Genomic DNA, 23,922 nt, shown 5'->3' with positions numbered 1-23,922 from the left:
TATCATATTCTGGTAATTTATCTAACTTATTTTGAGTTGATCAAATGATTACCTACCACTCCATATGTTCTTATTCTGTTGTGATTCTGTTGGTAAATTTGTAAACCCTACTTTTCTTTAAATCATTTGAAGCAATCCTTAAATCATAACAAAAATACCATGAGCGTTCTTATATCAGACAAGGAGGTTCCAAAGTGACCACACCCCCTATAGCCCCACATACTCAGCGCTAGGCCACTGTACTCCACTGCTTCTGTGTGTGCAGGTGTGTGGACTACAAGATGTATGCATTCTTGTGGTGTGACAGAGCATATTATGATGAACAGCTCCCCCCAATGACTGATTGTGTCTTGCCACTGCCATAAATCACACCCACTGCCCCCTCCCCGCACCAAGTACCAGCAGAAATCCAACTTTGGTAATACTCCTTCACTCTCCTCGCTCTCCTTTCTAGCTCTTGCGCCGTACACCCGTGCCTACAGAACCGCAGTGCGGAGGACGTGTTCTAGTAAAAAGGTTAAAGTTTACTGCGATTCTCAAACCCCAGCAGTGCCAGAAGTAAGTGGATACACCATTGTCTAATTTCAACACATGTCTGGAGGGGAGTGGGGCAAAGTTTTGTAGGTTTTTGTTATTTTTGTGAGGACTTCTAGTACTTACCTATGTGTTTGCCCTTCATGTGGTAGTAGAAGGACACGCAGTATGGGACGCGGCCAGAACCCTTGGGGCCCCTGACAGAGGTTACATTAAAAAGTGGTGACAGAAGACGGGCTTTGTCCCCTTGTACTCTGGGACGCGACGCTTCGATGTACATGTAGAAGCCTGGAAACAAAAGAAGACAGGTTTTAGTTATCTGTGTCAGAGGTAGTCTGGTTTAAAAATATGAATGCGAGAAAGATAATATTATGAAATATAGATAATAATGATCTTCCATAAAAAAAAATATTCAGACATTTAAATGATTTTGTTTGTATTACTTTGGATACATGCTGTAGGCTGTGGCACAAAAGTAGTCATTGAACAAAGAAAGACAAATTCATTTAATCTAGTATTATGGCAAATGTAGGTACATTTACATTTGTTTAAATATAATGTACCATAATGTGCTTATCACTGAAAAATAAAGTATGGCCTCTAAAAGCTTTTTAAATATAATAGCTTCTTTAAATATAATATAATCTATTTTAGTAGCATGCATCCACTAAAATAAAATTCTAGTAGAAATATTTGATATACCACTCGATGTTCTTCGTAGGGCTGAGTATTGCCAAGAACCTCATAATATAATACATAACCTGATACACAGGATTATAAAATGTCTTTATTATTATTGTTATGGATAACAAAATGCATTGGTTTTCCATGATCACAATGCCCTTAACATCAAGACAATTCAGTGATGAACAACTCACTTTTTCAGCCTTAATGCACAAGTCTCTGCAATGTATAACTACCATTGTTAATTCATCCATTGTCTTGATTTAGTATCTCTGTATCAAAAGGCCTACAGAAGCCTGTCACTATATACTGCGTACAGTCCTAGTTCTTACCCTCTTTGGTTCCACTGCGGTCAGTCTCGGGGCCGGTATTGGCTGAACGTTTGGGATTCTGGGTCAGGTGATTCTGTCTCGTCCAATCAAATACATCACTCCGGTCCTGAGAGAAGCCACATATACGATCGTCCTCGAAACCACAAACGTGATCTGCAACCAGAGGGACAGAGGATTTAATCAGTAACTCTGTTTATAGTGAATGCTCTGAATGGACAGACTAATACATGAAAATGTGAAGTGAGGGGTAAACTACTTTTTGGGAAAAGTATGACTGTGCGTGCTATTAGACAGGGTCGAACAGGAGGAGGTTTCTCCATTTTTGTTCAACAAAATCAAGGTGATCTTGTATTAAACAAGAAGAATGTTGAAATAGTATTTATTTAAATCATCACAACTAAAAGTAAAAATTATACTTTTAAAGTTGTAGGTAATATTGTACGTCTGTCTGTACGTCCACAAAAAATCTGCAGAACAAAGCAAAAGAAGTTTGGATGTGACCAATCCACCATGGAACAGCAATTATCTCACCAAATGCCTCCAAGGGCCTGACCCCTGTCGTGAATTGCAAATCCATTTTGCTCTCCTCCCTGGGACTAGTTGGAGGGAGAACTTTCTAAAAACAAAGTTCTTAAATGGCTATATTTCCCATTTAAACTGTCTCCATGCTTCATTGTGTGATCTAAATCTGTAACTAAACCATGTTTGTTAAACAGATGCCGTCAGCACTGTGTTTGCACTGAGTTATATTTGCCAGAATGTACGGTACATTTCCTCATGTCCTGCTAATGTTGTGTGTTCAGTAACAATGTTGCAATATTTTGTTATGGTATGTCATTGTGCTGCTTTAAGTTAACATTTTCCAAATTAGAAAAATGAAATTGATAGAGAGTTAAAGCCAGTCTTAAAGTCACTCCCACATTAAGCCACACCCCTGAGCACAGATAAAAGGCACTGTAAAGCCTCTCACGCGCTCCCTTGTCCTGGACCTTCGAACACAAGACACCTCCTGGTCGGTGACCCCAGGTGCCCCTCCCCCATCAGAGTGAGTGGGTTCCTTTGTCCTTCACTCTCTTGCTCCTGTTCTTCAAAGACAACTTAAAAGCTGGGACACTCACACCCGCGCTCCTGGACTGAGACAAAGGACCTCGGTCTCAAAGGTGCTCCAAAAAACACACCAGGCTTCTGTCGAGTTGTTGGACTCTTTAACATCCACGTCTGAGTGAGCCAGGTCTCCTTTCATCGGACACATAAGAATGATCCAAAAAGTGTCTGAAACCTGCAGAGTTCTCCTTTGATCTATCAGAGAATTAATCATTGTTCCTAAAAAGGCTTCATACAAATGACTTTTTTCCTGTCACAAAATATCTTAATTTAGCCCATATCTCTCTTATTGTAACATCTTAACTTTTACAGAAGGCTTTTGTTTGCCTAACCACATTTTCTCACTACAAAGTTCCCAGTGCCCCACTTTTCTTAAAATTACAGCTATTAAATATTTATGATATCAATATTCATCAAATATGTACTTTGTTCTTATGATAAAACATGGTAAATCTCCTTATACCTTTAGCAAGTACTTTGTCAAGAAATGCCAAGTTCATTCTTATCAAACTTGAGAAGCAAAAACCCAAAAATATGGTGACTTCATGAATACTTCAATACAAAACAGTAAAAAAACCATAACTCTTGATTATTAATAAAAAAATATATCTGAATACTAATATGTACATATAATGTATGTCTGTTTTAATCAGCAAAAGGTATTGGAAAAAATAATAAAACAAAATCTTAAAAAAAAAATAAAAAATCATCTGACCAGAAGGGAAGTGTATCTGAGCTTTTATAGCTTGTAGGTGAACCCTTTTCGGGTTTCTGCCACACTTCATCACACTTCTATGTAATGTAAACTTCTGTATTTATTCATTAAGAATAAACAAATACATATAATAAGTATTTAACCAAATAAGAAATAAACAGACAATTCATTAAAAAGAAGAATCTTAAAGTACCAGTACCGTCCGGTATGTTGTAGTTTCATGTCAAATGTGATCTAATTACCAACATTATCTCATTAGTAATGTTATTTTTCATTGTTCTGCTATAGTTCTAGCTGTGAGCTGTTTGGAGCGCACACTGTGGCTGCTCTCATCACAGCTGCCACCTTTTATCCAGCCATTATCAGACACTAAAAATGAGAATTGACTCAAGTGAGCCATCTTGAACAGCCTGATGCTTGAAGTTTCTGGACTTCCACATATCCAATAGTGTGTCGCGGATACATATGGTTACGGCTCCTTAAGAGGGCAGCGTGCATTCCTTGTTTAGCAGACCTAATCCATTACCATTCACATGCCGTTCCAATACATGCGCTGCTTTCAATTTGCACGGTTGTTTTCGCAGTCTGTTCCAATCTGCTGTTGTTTTAATTGCCTCACCCTAGACGAGCCAACTGTCTTTCATGCCAGAAAATGCTGTGTGTCTCTTAATGAAGAAGATAGACAAGATGCAATTGAGTGAAGAAGGAGAGATAGTGAAGGACACAGTGAGAGGTTGGCTAGAGTAAGCTCAGAAGGACATAGACAGCACTGACGTACAACAGGAGGAGACAGAGAAGAGTTTTTATAGTCCATAATGAAGAGCCTGAGCACGAGGTGATGTGAAGGCAGTCTTCATATAAAGCCTCTTTCCATCCATGTGTCCTTAACCAGTCTCCTATCGTCCAATTATGACCACTCTTTCATGACATTTAAAATGTCATGGGCAAGCTTCTTCAAACATCCTGCCCCTGCTCTTCACACTCCCGTCTGCTCCATAGCAACCAGATTTAATCAAAACCAAAGCTGGGTCACGCCAAAGTTTTTCTGCTTCACTTAGTAGTGTTGGCTCAATTTTAAAGATATGCTCTCAATTAGCGTTGAAATTAAAGGTCCTAATATCCTTGGTCATAATGTTGGGGTCATAATAACAAGCAGTTGGGATAAGACTTACCTGATGGTCTTGGGTATGTGTAGGCTAGAAAATAAGAAACATAAATAATTAAAATCTTATAATAAAACCTGTTTTGTATTCATAAGAGAAAAACACTCACGCTCTGAATACTGGATGATGCGGCTGATGTAGTCTCCGCTGCTGTAGGTGGTGATGGGGGCCAGGCGGACCTCATAGGACAGAGGGATCCTCAAGTCTGTGATGGTGAAGGACAAAAGCACACCCTTTTCCGGCTCTTTTCCCTTTAGATCAATTTGCTTCGACAGCAGGTTCTGCTTGTTCTACATTTGAACACAAACACATGGACATAGAGTTAACAGGTCAGCAAATATATACAGACTTAAAAATTAACCATTCAGCTACATGTTGCAACTTTCCACTGTCCCACATCTGCAGCAGGACTATCAGCCACCTCAGCCTCTCCATCTCATTACGCAGGACAAATCCAAACCAATAAATCCATCATAAACCACACACAACATGCACAACTCTACCCTCAATTTTCTGTATTAAAAGTGGTCAAATAAGTATATATTACCCAAAAATCTGCTTTTGTTTTTGCATTTGTGCCTGATCAGAGCATTGAAAGCTGGTATTAAAAACAACAACTCAACAGCTGAGATGGACCAGTTATTGTCCCTCAGCCTGTTTTAGGAGAAGTAAGGTGAATGTGTTTTTTGTTTGTCACACTTTTAATGGAGCTATGGCAGTGTTATTCCATCCACAGAGAGGTGGATCCATTAGCTGTGTTTCTGCGTGTGATCCCAGCTACTTAAAGACCTGACACTGAACTCAATCTAATGCATTAGGTCAGCCTCGTCACACAACTCTGTACACCCACAGAACACCATTATCTGCTAATGTATGCCAGGCTGGATCCTGCACATGGCAACTATGAGCGTTTAGTACTTACACTTCATGCGCCGCTGGAAATGAATAGATTTTGTTTTTCAGCTTGCTTCGACACATGCACAAGTTTATTCAGAAAAATAGCTTTTATATATATATATATATATATATATATATATATATATATATATATATATATATATATATATATATATATATATATATAAAAAGCTATTTTTCTGAATAAACTTGTGCATGTGTCAAAGCAAGCTGAATATATATATATATATATATATATATATATATGCGTATTACTCTTTGAAATAACCAGGTGCACTATGTGAATTTTCTGGTGGAGGGTGCGTCGACTGCTTGTCTCCATGGAGATATTGTTGCTTGGGCTGGAATATGCCACATAATGACATTAAACTTATATATCGCCACGGAGACAATAAAGTAGCACTACCAGACAAATGTACAGGTCAGGTAGTCTTTGTGAGCAATAAAACACCTGTAAATGCTAGCTTTATTCGATAAACACCATACAGTGGAACATTTCATGCAATGCAACAGTGGTTACTTTTGGCTCTAATGTTGCAACTGAAACTTTTCATTTTTGTGTCTGGACTGTCAGAATGTTACCATGATTGTTCTAAAATAAACCTGAAACCATACAAAAAGTACTTTTCATGGACCTTTTAGTCCAGTTAAAAATGTAGTAGAAAGTACAGATACCTGCCTTCAGATATAGTGACGTACAAGTAAAAATAATCCACTGTAAATGTACAGTAAATGTACAGTAAATGTACGGATACCTACATGTTTTACTTAGCGGTAAATACAATATTTTCAACTGTTGTACTTGTTACTTTCCACTACTGCAAAGCAATACCATCTCCATAGAGACAAGCATGTGGCAGACGCCACCAACACCTTTTTAACTCTTTGCTTCAATCATATTAAAGTGATTATTATTTTCGAAAGAAAACAAATCATCAGAATTTACGAAAAGACAATGTTGCTGATGTTCTGTTGTGGGCTTCCTGACAAATGTATTTTTATTTGTCTGCCCTGTCCTGGAACGTTTACAAATGAGTGTTGTACATCGACATTCAAACCATAAGCTGTAATTCCCATTGATTGTCCTCTCCGGTCTAAAACAATCATCTGTATTGACAGGACCACAGAGCCTCTCCATGTGGCTGCCAACTGTCAGCTACGTTTGGTCTATCTCCAAACGCCAGAGCTGGCAGCACACACAATCACATCCTTCCCACTTCTCCAGGCTTCATGCCACTAATAGTAGCTTTTTTTTCATTGGTTGTACTTGTTTCACTGGCAGTCTGTTCAATGGCACCTCCCTTCAGTAAAGACATCCTTGACACTCTTTTTTGTGAACCATATTTTAAGAACCATATTCACAGGGTCCTTAGGTGCATCACATTATACCAATTATGGCATTCACTGACAGCTTTTTTGCCTTTTTTCCCTCTAATATGCAGTACTTTATGAACGTGTGAACGATACAATACAAATCAAAGAAACTACTGATATAAGTGTTCCAATCATAGTGAAAGTGGCAGCGGGTGCTCTTGGAAACAAAAAAACACTTAAATGGTTAGGAAAGAACCGGTGTGAGAAGATTTTGGCTTTGAAAGAAAAAAGGGGCAGGAGTAGACATAAATTCATTATTATGTACTATTATAAAAGTATAATATATATGCAAGAAAAAAAAAAAAAAAAAAAAAAAGATAGCACTCATTTCCACTAAGATATTCACATGTTCTTAATGTATGTCTTTTCTTTAATTAAATGTTGTTATCTATCACCACCTCTTAGCAGTGGTTAGTCGAGAGTCCTTACCATTATGATATTCAAAAACATTATGAGCCATTGGCTAGTCCTGAATATTCACTGTTCTGCCCAACATATTTTCTTGGTGTTCCTGGATATTTAAGTGTTTGAAAGAATTAAAATAATATTCATGAATTTCTGAAAACAAAATACATAAAGCACAATGTTAGATACAAAAATGGTATCAGAGCCTGGATCTAGTTTCCAAAGATAGAAATGTGTTCACCACATCGGCCTCAAAGCATTTGTGTACATTATCTGTTATTGTCCTCCTAATATTCAGGCATGGATCTTGTGCTTTCACATTCACTCATTGCCCTTAACCACTAGCAGAAAGTTGCTTACGTCTGATGAATGAAATCATACTTATAATTAAAATGCAAGGTCATACCTTTAGGCCAAGATTTACATAATTATAAAATTGTCTTACATAAATAAGAAACAATTTTCTATTTTCATCGTCAAAAGCAATCTCAGTGTTCTTGCACTGAGATCGTCTAGTGGGCTCACGATGACTGTGTGTGACAGAAACTTGATTTTGAAAGGCTCCTATAAGCAAAAAGAGCACATGTGCATATGATAGGTTAGACTATGAACAAGATTATATATATACTTTTTTTTTTTCATTTTCCCCAAGTTTGACATGAGCAGCGGATGTGACATAGGAAGAGGCATCTCCACAACTGTTCTCTACCATACTGTAAACAAGTACTGGTAGCTATGATTGAACATATAATAATACCTGATAACACCTTAAGTGTTTAATGATTGTTTAAATTGTACATTTTTTTTTTTTTTTATTCGATGTAAATTCCCCTGCATTTTTGATTGAATTCCACTTATTGATGACATAAGAAGAGGGATTCTTTTTTAGAACTCATTTCTCAGTGCACTGCCAACTGACAGATGTAAAACTATAATCCACTATATATTTACAACAGAGACTATTAGTTTGGTGGGATAGTGAGATGCACTTTAACACTCAATACTGATTATTTTTAAACAAATTAGATTTTGAACACAGAATAATAGTTTGTATAATGGTCCATTCTAAAACTGTTCTAGGCAGGTAAAATGTGGTCCAATTCTAGTGATCTATTTTTTATTTTTCTATTCGGCCCTATTGACACTTATTTATTTATCTACTTGTAGTTTTAGTATCAATTAGTATCTGCGTATGGATTTTTTTGGACAAACCCATTTCGGATCCTAAAGCACGCACTGGATCAATGAAGTGGTGAAGTGTGACCATGGAGCTACAATATAATCCATGAGTGTGACTCGGAGGGATTTCACCACTTCCTCCTCAGGCCCCCGTGGTCTGTCGCACTGCCCTCTCCAGGTCAGTGGATGTAACGCGTGTCTAAGTGAGTCACGCAGCAGATGAATGAGAGACGAGCAGACACACACAGAGAGTGACACATTTGAAGAGGCAGTGGGTTTGACAGATTGATGTGGGAGTCCATGAAATATGTGTCTGTGTACGTCTGTGCCACACAAACGCGCACTGTGCCAGACATTGTTTTCACTAGTGTCTCCACTCCACTGTCAACAAGGCGGCAACAAGACAAAGGAAGTGTGAAAGAGGGTGAGAAAGTGAAATCGAAGATGCAGCTGCTCTGAGAAAATGTAGATTGACAGGATGCTATGGACTACAAGAGACAAAATAAATCCATACATTTAAATGCAGTTTTTCTCCCTCCATTGGGCATTCAACGCACTTTTCATCAAGGGGACCCATTCACACAAGCATTGTCACAACAATGTGTGCAGACACTGAGGCAAGATGTGCATATACCGGAGCTGTTTAGTGGTGTGTAAGTGATGTTCTTTGCATGTGTAGATTTTCCTGCGTGACCTAGTGTGATAGCATGCTTTTATACAGTACATGTGAATAAGTAATAGATTTGATTCTCAGCTTTATGACTACATATAACTACGTTCTAAGTTTTTTCATAGTGACGTTTCACCACAAGCAAGCAGCAAATTTTCATCATTTGTTTTTAGTGTTCTGTTCTGGAGCCGACCGTTATCACTTACAGCCACTTATCTTCAACATTTACAATCCACTAGACTTTAAAAGGATGTATCTGAGACATAAAAAACCCCACAATGGAATAGATTGATGGATACCCCTGGAATATACTCCTGGCAGCAGAAAAAAAGGTGGTGATTAAGAAATGCATGACTCAGACTAAACCAACTCTGAAGATGGACTCAACTAACAGCAGAAATTAAGAAAATGGAAAAAATACTATTTGCACTACACATTATGTTCCCTTTAAAAGCACTATTGAATGGTGAAAGCTAACAGAATGTGAATGTGCCTGAGTCGACCTCCCAGCGTGACCTGGAGTGAACAAATGTTTCACTCATACTCATATTCATTGTGTATACTGTATATGTTAATTCCTCATATATATGATAATAGGGCAGTGTTTGTGTCCTGTCATGCAGAAAGAGAAGCTGCTGTTTGACGGGAGGTGCCACGAGTTCTCAGTGTAAATGATAGAAACAACTAGCAGCCAAGTCCAGTATAGGCAAGTAGATATTATTTTTTGTCAATATCTTGTGATTTTTTTTTGAAGTATCCTGATAACAATAGTCTTATACCCTCATGTGAAAGTTTACAAAATATATATATATATTTTTTTTTAGCATTTTGTACTATACTCGATAGTGACATTTTGACTATCTTTCTTTTTCTTTTTAAAAAAAAAACGTTATTTATTGATTTTTTTTCAAATATAAGAACATCAAGTACAGCAGTAAAACATCAAGCTTACCGTTTACTTACTGAATAGACTTTAAAGCAGCAAGTCTCTCCATGGCCTAGCACCAAAGTACATCTCGGACATGTTAGTGCCATAAGAACCATCTCGGACTCTGAGGACCTCGAGGACCGGCCTCCTGCTAGTGCCAGAGTCAGGACTAAACATGGACCGGCCTCCTGCTGGTGCCAGAGTCAGGACTAAACATGTACCGGCCTCCTGCTGGTGCCCAGAGTCAGGACTAAACATGGACCGGCCTCCTGCTGGTGCCAGAGTCAGGACTAAACATGGACCGGCCTGCTGCTGGTGCCAGAGTCAGGACTAAACATGGACCGGCCTCCTGCTGGTGCCAGAGTCAGGACTAAACATGGACCGGCCTGCTGCTGGTGTCCAGAGTCAGGACTAAACATGGACCGGCCTGCTGCTGGTGTCCAGAGTCAGGACTAAACATGGACCAGCCTCCTGCTGGTGCCAGAGTCAGGACTAAACATGGACCGGCCTCCTGCTGGTGTCCAGAGTCAGGACTAAACATTGACCGGCCTCCTGCTGGTGCCAGAGTCAGGACTAAACATGGACCGGCCTCCTGCTGGAGCCAGAGTCAAGACTAAACATGGACCGGCCTCCTGCTGGTGTCCAGAGTCAGGACTAAACATGGACCAGCCTCCTGCTGGTGCCAGAGTCAGGACTAAACATGGACCGGCCTCCTGCTGGTGCCAGAGTTAGGACTAAACATGGACCGGCCTCCTGCTGATGCCAGAGTCAGGACTAAACATGGACCGGCCTCCTGCTGGTGCCAAGAGTCAGGACTAAACATGGATCGGCCTCCTGCTGGTGTCCAGAGTCAGGACTAAACATGGACCGGCCTCCTGCTGGTGCCAGAGTCAGGACTAAACATGGGGAATCTGTGTTTCAGTTTTATGCAGCTAAAATCTGGAACAGTCTTCCTGAAGATGTGAGAATGGCTTCTACTCAGACAATGTTCAAATCTAAGCTGTGCATATGACTAAAATGATTTAATTTTCACTTTTACGTATTAAACGTTTTGTAATTTCTTTATTTTAATGCGTTTTTCTTTTCTTTTTTTCACTTTCAATTGCTATAAATTGTGCTCTACAAATAAACTTGCCTTGCCCTGATTCTCATTGGAAGAGATGGATATCCAAGCAACAATATAAAATGGACTTTGCACTCAATTAGACCCTAGTCCAGAGTGAGTATCATTCTGAAGTACATCTTTGAATTTACACAATGGAAGTATACTTAGAGAAACATGAAAAACTAGTGCAAGGCATGGCCACTATAGATGGGGAGAGTGCGGAGCCTCCTTTCCTGGGCCTGATGTGTTGCTCCTCCCCATATTGTGTGTGAATGTGCGCACATCTCCACTGAGACCGTGCATCATTTTGTATGTGCTAAAAAGAAAAGTGTCAGGGCGTTAAGAGGATGAGCTGTGGAAAGTGCAGCTGAAATAGATGGCTTGTGAAATTGAGACAGTATTACATTCAAATGTTCTCCTACTCTATTTAATACTCCAGAGAATCAGTGAGAGCTGCTGTTTTTCTTTCATTTGCATCTTATTTATCTTTTTCACACTCTTTTATTCACTGCCTCGCCATCTGCTTACTGCTTTTGTTTGGTTGTCTCCTATGCGTACCTAAGAACAGCAGGTAAAATAAACAGCAGCTGACTGGAGCGGAGTTTGAGGAAAATCTTCAAAATGCATGAATTCAATTTTAGTGCTATAACTTGCAGAAAGTATTTATTTGCACTGCTTCTAACACAAAATATCCTGGCTGCTTTTGTAAATTGTGAAGAAAAAAAGATAACTAGACAGAAAATAGTGGGAATTTCACAAAATTGCGTTTTCTACTCCACTGCTCATTTCTGTGTGTCTCGTGAGTCATACTTAATAAGGTAAGCAGCCAACTCTTAAAGTAGTGTGGGAATTAGCTATTCATCCAAGCAAAAGCAAGCTGGCAGACACGCCGTTTCCTTCTGTTCCTCTATCTCTCACAATTGCAGCCACAGCCATGCTTAACCCGGCGCTCTGCTGTATTATTCACCATTATCCTTCCGCTATTGTGATTTAAGGACACTAATCTATAAATAGATCTGGGGACAATAGAGAGGTGAATTAAGGTTCAATGTCAGGGGCTCAACACGATGCAGTGATTTTTGAGGCAGTTTAAGCCAAGAAGACAGAAGGAAACAAAGACAATACAACATAAAACTAAATTAGAATTAAACCCCTTGTGATGGTCGGACTGGTAGATCACAGATAGGGAAATCTTTCAGGGCTCCATGACATACATTATTAGAATATGAACAAAATGCAAACCTTAAAAATATGCGACTGTTTCAGATCAGAGATGGTATGTAATTACATTTACTCATTCACTCAACATTTATTTCATTGCTGTTTTTGAGACAAATAACTGTAATCATAAAATTGAGAATGTATCTTTTGACCTACAATATAAGACACAAATGTGAGTAGAGAATAGTAAGAGTGTGTATTTTATAAAAGTAATTAAAAACCAAAGTGACAATAAATGTTCAATCCTATTTGTGGCCATAAAAGCAGTTAAACATTTATTTACTTTATAATTTATAACATTTCCGTGACATTTGAATAGAAAAATACAAAAGAAAGTAGAAGGAGGGGCGATGTACATAGTTGTAATTCAGCAGTGTACATGGCCATTGATTGGCTGCACACACACTTGACTCTCCCTGAGCTCATAAAGCCGTGTGTTTACTTAGCGCTGCAGACTGGAGTGCTCACTGGCAGAACACATGCACTTGCACAAAAATTAGTTCTCAGCCAGACCGCTCAGTCTTTCACAAGACAGACATTTGCCATGGTTTAAGTCAAGTGGACATTCATTTTAGTCAGCAGACATTTTTGTTTTACCTTGCGAACGTTTATCCAGTAGCCGATGATGCGGTCCGTGGCTTCAGGATCTCTCTGTGTCCACTGCACATTGTAGGAATAGTTATTTCCTTTAAGAATTCGCACTGGATTTGGTGTGTCGAAGTAGAACTCTGCATTATAAGGCTGTGCTGTGAACATAGCAACCAAAAAAGGCATTCCTCTCTCATAATTTCTTGAATACACAAATACCAGGCAGACCCTGAATATTAATTGTAGCCAAGACATGTATTCCTTCATAAGTGCAGAGCTTTGATGCTTTGACTCACCAGAGACATTAAAAGTGCATGTCGATGTTCCGGCGCTGTTGCTTACTCTGCACTCATAAGAGCCATTATTGGTGGGTTCAAGCTTGAATTTAAGTTCTGGGGTTTCCTTCAGATCCGGCATGGGCATCCGAATGAAGTCTCCATTGCGGAACCAGCGGATATCTGTGAGGCGAGGAGGGTTCGCGCGCAGGACGCTACATCTCAGAGTGACCATTTGGTTATTCCGAGAGCGCACGTCTAGATATACAGGGTCCAGGATTGGGGGATCTGAAACACAAATGAAAAGCTTGTTAAAGGTACTTGTCACTGCTTGCACCATAGTTTTGACTTGTAAGTTTGCCTGGTGGTGTCACACTGAGGAACATTCTAGAAGGGTAATATACCTTTAACACACACACACTCACATATATGTATGTATGGTATGTATGGTATGTATGTATGTACGTGTGTTATTATGTTAACTTTCACATTTCAGGACATTTGTTGGCCTGAAGTTGAATATTTACATTTATATGAGAGCTGATATGAGGGGACACATAAAAACCCATATTAAGACGCAGCCCACTCTATTCCCTGTCTATTTCCCAGCCTATCGCCTCAAATTACAAGTTCTTATTGCTTTCCTACATGATCTGACACAGAACAAATGCTAATTGCCAGAGGGCGATCTCTTTGTGCTGCTAACCTAACCTAACCAGCCATAATTAACCTGTCAGTGCGATGCAAGGCTCCCTAGCTAATAACTGACTAGCTGTTTCTGCCTCCGCCCTGGGGTCAGCCGACGCACAACACAGCCAAATTACTCCGCCACAAATCACAACCCACACGCTTCACCCCTGGCTAATCATGAGGATAATAGACAAGATGCTAATGGCAGGAGCAGGAAAGTAATGGTGACGAGATCTAGTGTTAAGGCCCCCGGAGGAGAGGCTACGACTGCAGTCTCCCATGAATCAGGTTCATCAGGCACAGATGTGTAATTATAGACTAATCAATGTTATGCCTCCAAATTAGACTGATAAAGATACGGAAGGATGCGGAGGAAGGAGAGAAGAGCGATGTGGGAGAGGAAGGATGCAACAAGGACACTGTCTAGAAGAGCATGAGCTATCAAAATAATGTCCTTCCTGTTCAAAACTGCAGAACTGATAAGACCTGTTTCTGATGGTATTTTACCAATTATACATTTACATGTTTTTACTTTTGAAAAGTGGCTATGTAACGTTCTAGAACTTTACACGTATCACTTAATTTCAAATATTCACAGCTATGAGGCAAGCAGCGGACCTTCTTTTCGTGGGAAGACTTTTTTCAGCGGCTGCCGCATCTCTCCACAGGCTTTATTCTTACACACATTATCAGTTATCGTATACAATTCTTGTGAGTGTAGCTTCCAAAGCCTGTGACTGCAAAAGCCTAGCACTGCTCCACTCTTTATGTGAATGGCACGCCGGAAGAACAACGCTCCTACACCACAGTTACAGAGTACGGTCTGAGCGAGCCGTGAGTCTGACACAATGCATGCACATGAGCTGGCCTGCATCTTAACATCACAAACTGTTACTATTCCGTATGTAACAGAGGGTCTTGAATATACATAAATGAGAAGTCAGTCTGCTTGTCCCTCGTGTGACAGGCCTGAGTGATGAACCAGGGGTCATAAGTCAGACTGTTATCCTACAGGCTGATTAGTGTATGGTCACATATCAGACACACTTACGCATAAATACGGCTCTGTCTTTGAATACATAAAGACACGAGGGACGTGTAGAGGGTTGGCTCCTTTTCTGTTGAGCAGTAAATTGATTTTTTTCTTGTGTTTTTAATTTGCTTAATTGTGCTAAAAATATATGTTCTAAAACCTATTTTTGCTGTGATCCTTTTTTAACGCATCCTGACAACTGCAGACTGGGAGTTTTGAAGATCTGTTTAACATGACCACTCAGCGAGTTCAAATTACTTTTCTTTATTATTAAATCCTTTTTCTTCATTTTAACCTTTCAGCCTAGATGTCCATTTGGAGCTAAGACCTTTAACTTGACTCTTGACTGTCATAACGTTATACCTGATTCACAGAAATGCAGAATACAAATCTAGCAGTAGTTTCATTTTTGCGACACAATTCCTCTCGACTTTCTCTCTATTTTTGTTTCGTGTACTCCGCGGCAATGTGTCTTAGTCATAAGCTCATAAACCATGTAAGGACACAACAAATCACTCTCATCTAAACCGGCAAAATAGAATCTGTCCAAGAACGCAACACTGACCAAGCCAAACATTTACAGTACACAACAGCAAAATCAATTTACATGAGGCTCAGCGCGGTGCGGGCGAAGGAGGGGGCACGAGAAACACCTCTTTAGGAACAAAGACAATAAAGAAGACAAATGACAAGGAAAGTGTGGCGTGAGAGAAATGGATGATGGAGTGCGCGTGGCTGGGAGAGGAGGAAAGGATGCAGGACGCAAAAAAAAAAAAGAGTGACAAGATAGAGAAGGGTCCTCTCCCATGGCCGGCAACTCGCTGATTGATGATGATGAGAATGGCAATGAGGAAGAACAGTCACTCCGCTTCGAGGGAAAGATGGCACTGGGCATGTAAAGGAGGGAGAAAAGGTAGGAAGTGTGGGAGGCGTATACACTTAATTATAATCTGCAATGAAAAATGCTCTTATCCTGGGATTGATCAACAGCACTAAGTGAGGCGTCTGAGCTGAGGGAGCAAGAGGAGAAGAAGAAGCGATGGTCACCACGTTATCGTTCTTACCCCTGGATCCTCATGACCATGTGTAGTCGCAAAGCTGGCAATTAAACCCTTTTAAATTATCCGTCATCAGGATATTGAAAGTTTTAGAATGGAGGCAATGGGAGGCAAAGTACAGTAGACAATAATTCACTTTCAATTATTCACTGACATCATATCTTAACAGTAATGATATTAAGTTTTAATTATAATTGAGCAAGAATTTAGAATTTCCACTGAAGAAATGTCATTTAGTTTGCTTTTCTATTACAAATGATGGAGAATTTACATTTGTCCTGACTTAGAATTGTATTCAAGTACGATTTGTGGTAAAGTATGTAATATATCTGTAGATAATTGAAACATGTTTGTGGGGTCAACATTTCTACAAGTATGTGTCCAGTAAAACCTAAAAAACTTATAAAAAAAATGTCTGAGTTGATCATATTATCCTGTTTAATAAGCAAACAATATCTATATACAATACATTTAAAAAATCCATAAAAGTATTCAAACCAGGCTCTGATATCACTCACATGTATCTGAGAGGTTTTCATTTGCCAAAACCACTTAATGGTTAATCCTAGTTTTTTCCATTGAAATCACAGTATGTTCCACTTCACTTTTGCCTCCAGTTGCTTCCAATTCAGAATTTAGAAATATTTCTCTTCACAATTTTTTAAATGGTCTATGGGGTATTTTACTGTCTAATTGACCTACAACAAGATGATTGTTGAATTTGTGTAACAAAAGAACTCAAGCAAGTAATCCCCATTCGGCCGAGTCAACCAGTCGGTGATCTAATCCACAACCTCTTCACTGAGAGGAATCAGAGAAAGCATTTACATAATGTATTTTAATAACTACAAAATGTGTGCCGAATGTTTTCTTAAAATGCACTACAAAAAAATAGCTGGACAGAAGAGAGAACCAAAATATAGCTTGTTTATCAGGCTTTTATTACGGAAATAAAACAGCTTTAATTCATTGTGAAAATTCCTAATTGATTTGAACTTCAGCACTAAAAGATTCATTGTATCCTTGCAGTTGAATAGTTTTGCTTTAATCACTGCTCCATAATGGAACCACATTGTTTTGTAATGTACTTGTAGAAATAAATGTCTTGTTTGGGTGTATTTGAACTATTAAGAGTAATATCCTGGGACTGGAATTGATACTGATATGCGTCATTATTGCTTATAATGTAGATTGTTTTCTGTTGAATGTCAATCCTGAAATAACCAAGCTAATTGGCAATTGGCTTCTGATTGTAAAAGCACAGGTGTTTTTTTTTTTTTAGCTTTTTTAATGTGTTTTCTCTTGATTTTTATTTATGTATTTCAAAAATCAGTTAATGGAAAGAAAAATATGGTATTTATATATAGTATAAATAAAAAGCTACTTGCATGATTCTTTTCCAAAGCACAGGGATGGCATGATGTAACAAATGTATCAGTTGCAAAACACCAACTTCCATTTCCTTTTTTTACACAGCTTCTCTGCATATTTTGTGTCACCCACTGAGTTGATGTGTTCTTTTTATTTTGCCATCTCCACTCTGTTGCTGTCACAACAACCATATTCCAACTTGTCTAAGATCATTAAAGATTCATACAATCACACTCGACTAGATGAAGCTAAGTATTTCAGTTGAATTTCAAAGTTGCTGTCAGTGTTTGAATTCCTGCGTTGGAAAGTAACTGCTGATATTTTTTCATACACGTAAGGTGAGGTAATTTGACTACAGTAAGTTGTTCTGCTCCTTCAAGTTTATGCGAAACCAATCACAGACGTTTATCTGTAGCCTTATGACTTCTCTAACTTATTTCCAAGTGGGTGAAGTAATAGCAAATATGATAGGGGTATCACAATACTAAAACTAAACAACAGTAAAATATCATTGTCTAACACACTACTATTCCTAAGGTTTATGACCAGCTTTATAAACCTGAACCTTCTGAATGAAAAAAATAAAGTTACGGTAATGTGACAAAAACAGCCAAATAAATAAGTAATTTATATTTAGGTGTATGTTTGGACTAAATTAAATCGTCACAATTATCACTGATATCGTTTTTTGTTTCTATTATCAATAAAAAGTATTATTGTTGTAGTATTGAATATTGTAAGTGATATTATTAATTATTTGGAACTATTGTAATGAATTAACAGAGGCATTGGCAGGGAGAATTCTCTGACTTACACTGAACATTTAGCTGCACATTCATCTCTCGTTTCTTGATGTTGAGCCCGTTGTAGGGCGCGGTCTGGCAGCGGTAAACTCCCATCATGTCTCTGGTCACGTTCCTCAGCCTCAAGCGCCCATCCGCAGTCTCCACCTGTGGCCTCCCATTGGGCATCAGCAGGTCCTTCTCCATGCGGGACCACAGGATCGGAGGAGGAGGCTTGCCATCCACCAAACACACCACGTCAGTGATACCACCTTCTCGCACACTCACCACCTGCCCACCAGGGGGCAGAGACAGGACAGGAGGAGACACTGGAGAGACAAACAAGAAGAGGAGACGAGAGCTTTTTCCAGGTATGTCAATATCATGGAAGTATAATAATTATGTTCTGGAAGATGAACTAAAGATGGGTCATATTTGTTTCAATGGCCGTCAAGAATATAATTATCTTACACATTACTTCCTAAATATGGGTAAGCGGTGCCCGTAGTGTGACGACAGCAACATACACCACGTAATCAGTTCGGACCAATCAGCTAGAGCAGTGAGTTGAGAATAAGGCTAGAATAAATCAGTTTGGTGCCTTGAGCATAAAAAAAATTAAGAAGGAGAGACAAATCCTTCCAAATCAAACCTGTGTGAAAGCTGTAGGTGCCCTGAGAGCCAAACACGAGCAGTTTGATGTCACGCAAAAAAAAAAAAAATAAATAAATAAATAAATAAAATATATATATATATATATATATATATATATATATATATTAATGCTCTATGAGTATTCTATCTGAGCCCGGAAGTGGTCACTAATCAAACTAGCTTTAGGACAGAGGAGTGTCTTATCCAGGTCTTATTATAGATCCATTATCTACGTATATGCACAAATTATGTCTGTAGAGCTCTATTTTCACTCATACCCTTGTATATAGTCAAGACCTTATTTTTTAAGCATTCCATATTGTATGATTTTATTTGTTACTAGTATTATTCATTGGGTTATATTGTACGTATTGCCAAAGCAAATTCTTTTCTTCTTTTAAACCTCTGATTCTGATTTACACTGCATTATTCATTCACCCTGCACATTTGGAGGCTAAAACTTTAGCCAGAGTTTTCCTCAGGCCAACCTGCACTCAACCACCAGCATACACCTCATTCATAATGCCGTGCCCAACGACATGTATGAACATATTCAAGTATGACAAAGCAATAACTAACGCAAATAAGCAGCACTACAAGCCAGCGTCCTCACCACTGTTCTGGGAGATGTTCATGTCCACTCGGAGCTCGGGCACTCGGCTGCCGGGGAAGTTGACCACACAGCTGTATATGGCCACGTCCCTGAACTTCATGTCAAAAATCTCCAGACTGCTAGTGCCGGGGGTCATGTCGGGGTCAGACTTCAGGAGAATCAGACTGTCCGAGTTAAAGACCGGAGCTCCGTTCTTGTACCAGGTGTAGTTGACCTTGTCCTGGGGAGTGGCGTCCACGTGACACGAGAGCTTCAGGTCACGGCCCATCTGAATGGATTCTCCATCTTTGTTGGAGTCAGGAGTGATCTGGAAGGTTAAGTTGCTCATCGCTGAAAAAGAATTCCAGGAGGACATAAGCATTAATCAAAATCCATTTTATTTATTCAGTTCTAGAAGATCTTATTCAGCAAAAAACAAATTATACAACTTAGGATATAATTGTAAATATGTTTCTTTGGTTCACATTCCCCAACGCTCCCTCATTATCCACATTAGCACAGGCCAAATGACAGATGAAAGGAATAATTACTGGTAAGGACATAGACATATTTTAGTCTTACACATATTTTTTGTTTTAGCATAGTCCATTTTTTTTTAAACTATTATTATCATTATTAGTTTTATGTTGCATCGGTAACGTTTTATAATAATGCACCACAAACTACGGGTATATTCATGGATTCGTTCCCTATGATTTATCAGAAATAATCATGATTTCCTGTGGTTGATGATCATGTGGAACTAATACTGATGAGGTCATCACTGCTGTACGTTTTATACAGAGTTTAGACTTGGTTCTGTGTATGTATCTTTTGCAGGCAGAATTCATGATGAATCATGATGTTCATGTGTGACTTTTAAAATCATAATGAATTAATATGTTTTGTTCTCAACATTCTCTGGAATGTTTCTTGTATTCAGAGTAAAGTAATATGGATCATGATGAACTAACATCATGATGAGGATATCCATGTTAGTTCATTACAGTAGTGAATGAAGTCACGAAAGCACATGAAATCATGGTAAATCCTGATAAATCTGAGTGATCTGACTCATGAATTTATGCATGAGCATATCAGACGTATGGTCGACAGAATACGTTTGCATGCACTTCATTTATTTGTTTATTTATTATGTATATAAAACATGGGGGGCTAATGCTTCCTTTGATTCACATTAATATCATCATATTTTATCTTATGAATATGTCAAAAAAGCTCAATGCGCTCAATTAAGACAATACGTGGACAGAAGAGGGTACAGGCTCATACAAAAACCAAAGTGAGATAGAATGGAAGTAGGCAGCAGGAGCAAAGTGAAAAGGGAAGAGACTAAAGCGGCCCACACAATGAAATAACAGGGAACAGAATCAAGGACAAAGACTAACTCTCACACTGTCACATTTAATTTAGACTATCAAAGACCGCGCTTCTCAAACGCACCTCCATGTTGAATACCAAACAACCCTCACGTGAGACAGGCCCCAGTGACAACCGGAGGAGATTCTACTCTTCTCTGGGTTTGTTAACAGCCTGTTAGGATAGAGCCACTTTGTCCAGGCTTAAATTGATCCTGCAGCTTTTTGCTCTCTATGTGTAAGTCACAAGCAAATCCCTGATGTGTGTGTGTGTGTGTGCGTGCGTGTGCTTGTGTGTGCTTGTGTGTGTGTGTGTGTGTGTGTGGGGGGGGGGGGGATTTATCACATTGTGTGGACTAAATGAAATGAATGTAAGTCAATTTAATTGTCCCCAGAAAGCATGGAAAGCCAGGCTGTGTGTGTATCTCCACCTGTTCTGTGTGACGATGCGTTCAGGCCCATTAAGCTAACAGGAGAAACCCATTCGGCATATGCTCGCGCTACAGTGTCTACTAACAGCAGAGACTGTTGCTAATTGCTTCCACTTCAGTCTAACTAATTGGAGTGAATAAAGATGATTAAAGAGGCTAAAAAAAACTAGAGAGAGGGAGAAGAGGGGAAAACCTTGGATTTAATGGCAGGCCTTTTGAATAGGAACAAAAAGAACATGGCCGTTCTGACAACATTGAGAGGACTTGCTGTGCTGACGGATCTCGAGGCACAAATGTACACATATGGCCAACTGTCTCGGATTAATATAGAATCTGAACTTTGCATGATTCTTATAGGATTTCGCTCATGGATTTTATGTGCGATCATGGGGGTTCATTATTTTCAGCTATGGAATATATTTGTATGATAATAAAAGGTTAACTCAATTTAAATATTAATTTTATTTAAGCTTTATCAGTTTTTTCTGTGCTAAAAAGGACATAGAGTCATAATAAAACTTATACAATACATATTTTATATGGTTATGTCTGTGGTTTATTGGGAACATATTATCTTCACATGTGTTTTTATTTTATTTTAGGAATACTTACATCGAACAACCAGTTGGACATTCTTGCGTGCAGGGTTTCCCACATTGTTGACAGCTGAGCAGTTGTAGAAGCCCGCGTCTGCTGGTGTGACAGCCCTCAAGATCAAAGTTTGACCTTTGACCTGGGCGCTGAGAGGGAGGGAACCCGGCGAGCGGGACCATGTGACTGTGGGAGGTGGGAAACCCGCTATAACCTCACAGGTGATGAGGACGTCCTGCCCGGGGTCCACCACCACTGTGTCATTCACGGACATGCGGATCATCGGAGGAGCTGCACAGAAACAACAGCATTTTAATGTTAAGATGTGTGAGTTCAGGCTCCACTCACACCAGAGGACTTTTAATGCCCTAAAATATGATTTAAAAAAAGATCAGATTGAGTATTGTACAATGTATATTCAGTGGCATTAAAATACATCAAAGAACCAGATAAAAAAAAATTAAGGAAAGCTGATTATGGTCAACAAAAACTCCTTAATGAATACTTTAATTGAGCTAGTCATTTTTATTTATATATTTTAGCTTGCTCAAAATCTGTATTCAAAACGTTATCAGGAAATACTCCTTGTTCATTTCAGGTGCTCTCAAACCCCAAAAGAAATGTTTTCTGTCCAGACCAGTTAAGAAAAAACTAGTGCAGTAGAAAGTACAAATACCTGCTCTCAAATGTAGTGAAGTAAACATAAAAAGTATCAATTATAAGTTTCACTTACAGATACCCAAATATTTATAGTATAGTACTTTTACCTTTGTACTTAAATATATCCAATATAATTCCATGTGTTGTTAAACTGAAAATATACACATGCCCTTGAGAAGAAATAAGAAGCTAAAGAATATTTCTGAATCCATGTACATTGAAGACATGTACATTGAGCGAGTAAAATGTATTACATCTTTTTTTTTTCATCGATGCCTTTTTGTGTTGGCAACTTGCAGATCTCAGCTGTCATAACAACATTGCAAACATGTCCCCATTCATTCTGAACCATGAGAATAAACGCATCATAATAACTATATTTGTTTACAGCATCTTTTAAGACAGATTTCTTGAAAGCATTTGTCTCAGGTTTATCTGAGGAGCTCTGTACAAACACTAAAGCTATTGGAGTGTATTCAGGGCTCGAGTCAGCTTGTTGTATGAATGACCTCACAGCACAAGAACAGGATGACCCCAAATGCAGCTGCAGTGGGGGAAAAAATCCAGTTCCAGACAAAGATCGATTCAACACAAAGTGGTTTCAAAATACAATGAGGGCCAGGGCAGTGGAAGTAAGGGCCGAGCGCTACCGCCCATACATAACAGTGGACAAGCAGAGCTGAGAGAGCGTTTTCATATAAACAGTGGGTTTGAATGCAGGATGAATGAGCAGTGTAATTGTCTCTTGAACACATGGCTGTAATCACAACACTGCAGTGCACATTATTTATTACAGAAAAGGTGAAAATGATTATGAAAATACAATTTGACGATTTTCCTGAAATATACAACACACATTTGAGCTGTGAAGATTCTACAAAGATTTGCACGTCTTTCGCAGCTCGTTTGCCGTGATTTCCTCTCTCCAAACTGTGACTCAACAACAAAGCAATGCCGTACAATCCAGAGGTTGTTTAGACCATGACGAAGTGTGGACTGGCATTTTGTTTACAGAAGATCACTGTGTATTTATTATTTTATTTCACCAATTCATTTCTTCATTCAGATTCTTAGTACAGAGACTGAAATACATCAAGAACACTAATTATGTATGCATGGATTCAGATTTGGATATTCAGATTTGCCACAGAATCTGTAGAATCTGTTGAAGAGGCTGTACCTGATTTTTGTCTATGTGGTACAGATAAATTAAAATTGTAATAATAAAATGGCTAAATCTATAAACGCGAGCCAGGCTTTGTGAATAAATCTGGGATGGATTTTGAATTAATCTTTTTTGCTGCTTCAATAAATCAATGACAAAAGGATAAATACAGATTTTGTGTGGATTCAAGATTTTTCCCAGAGGTGAAGAATACACAATTTATATGACCCCAAAATACAGATTCAAATTCTCGCATGCAAAAGCACGGATTCAAAACCAAGAAAGAAGATTATTCACAAATAGATGTATATCAAAATATGT

General features: G+C 38.8%; 1 protein-coding gene across 2 annotated transcripts in view; it reads right to left on the bottom strand.

Moving 5' to 3' along the window:
* The window catches only part of mdga1 (MAM domain containing glycosylphosphatidylinositol anchor 1), a 189,014-nt gene that overhangs the window by 23,890 nt on the left and 141,202 nt on the right, over window positions 1-23,922 (bottom strand). For both annotated transcript variants that reach the window (XM_072465520.1, XM_072465521.1), the window contains exons 7-15: window positions 21,798-22,067; window positions 19,397-19,726; window positions 18,162-18,458; window positions 13,217-13,483; window positions 12,930-13,078; window positions 4,642-4,822; window positions 4,542-4,565; window positions 1,551-1,703; window positions 661-822 (exon numbers count right to left, since the gene is read on the bottom strand). In XM_072465520.1, coding sequence (XP_072321621.1) covers window positions 661-822; window positions 1,551-1,703; window positions 4,542-4,565; window positions 4,642-4,822; window positions 12,930-13,078; window positions 13,217-13,483; window positions 18,162-18,458; window positions 19,397-19,726; window positions 21,798-22,067 — 1,833 coding nt within the window. The remainder of the gene's footprint in view (window positions 1-660; window positions 823-1,550; window positions 1,704-4,541; window positions 4,566-4,641; window positions 4,823-12,929; window positions 13,079-13,216; window positions 13,484-18,161; window positions 18,459-19,396; window positions 19,727-21,797; window positions 22,068-23,922) is intronic.

Source organism: Eucyclogobius newberryi, unplaced genomic scaffold, assembly GCF_026437365.1.
Source record: "Eucyclogobius newberryi isolate DKJ021-1_F unplaced genomic scaffold, fEucNew1.0.hap1 SCAF_5, whole genome shotgun sequence".
Lineage (NCBI taxonomy): Eukaryota > Metazoa > Chordata > Actinopteri > Gobiiformes > Gobiidae > Eucyclogobius > Eucyclogobius newberryi.
The sequence above is the reverse complement of the archived record's forward strand: the minus strand, read 5'-3'. Positions and strand labels throughout refer to the sequence as shown.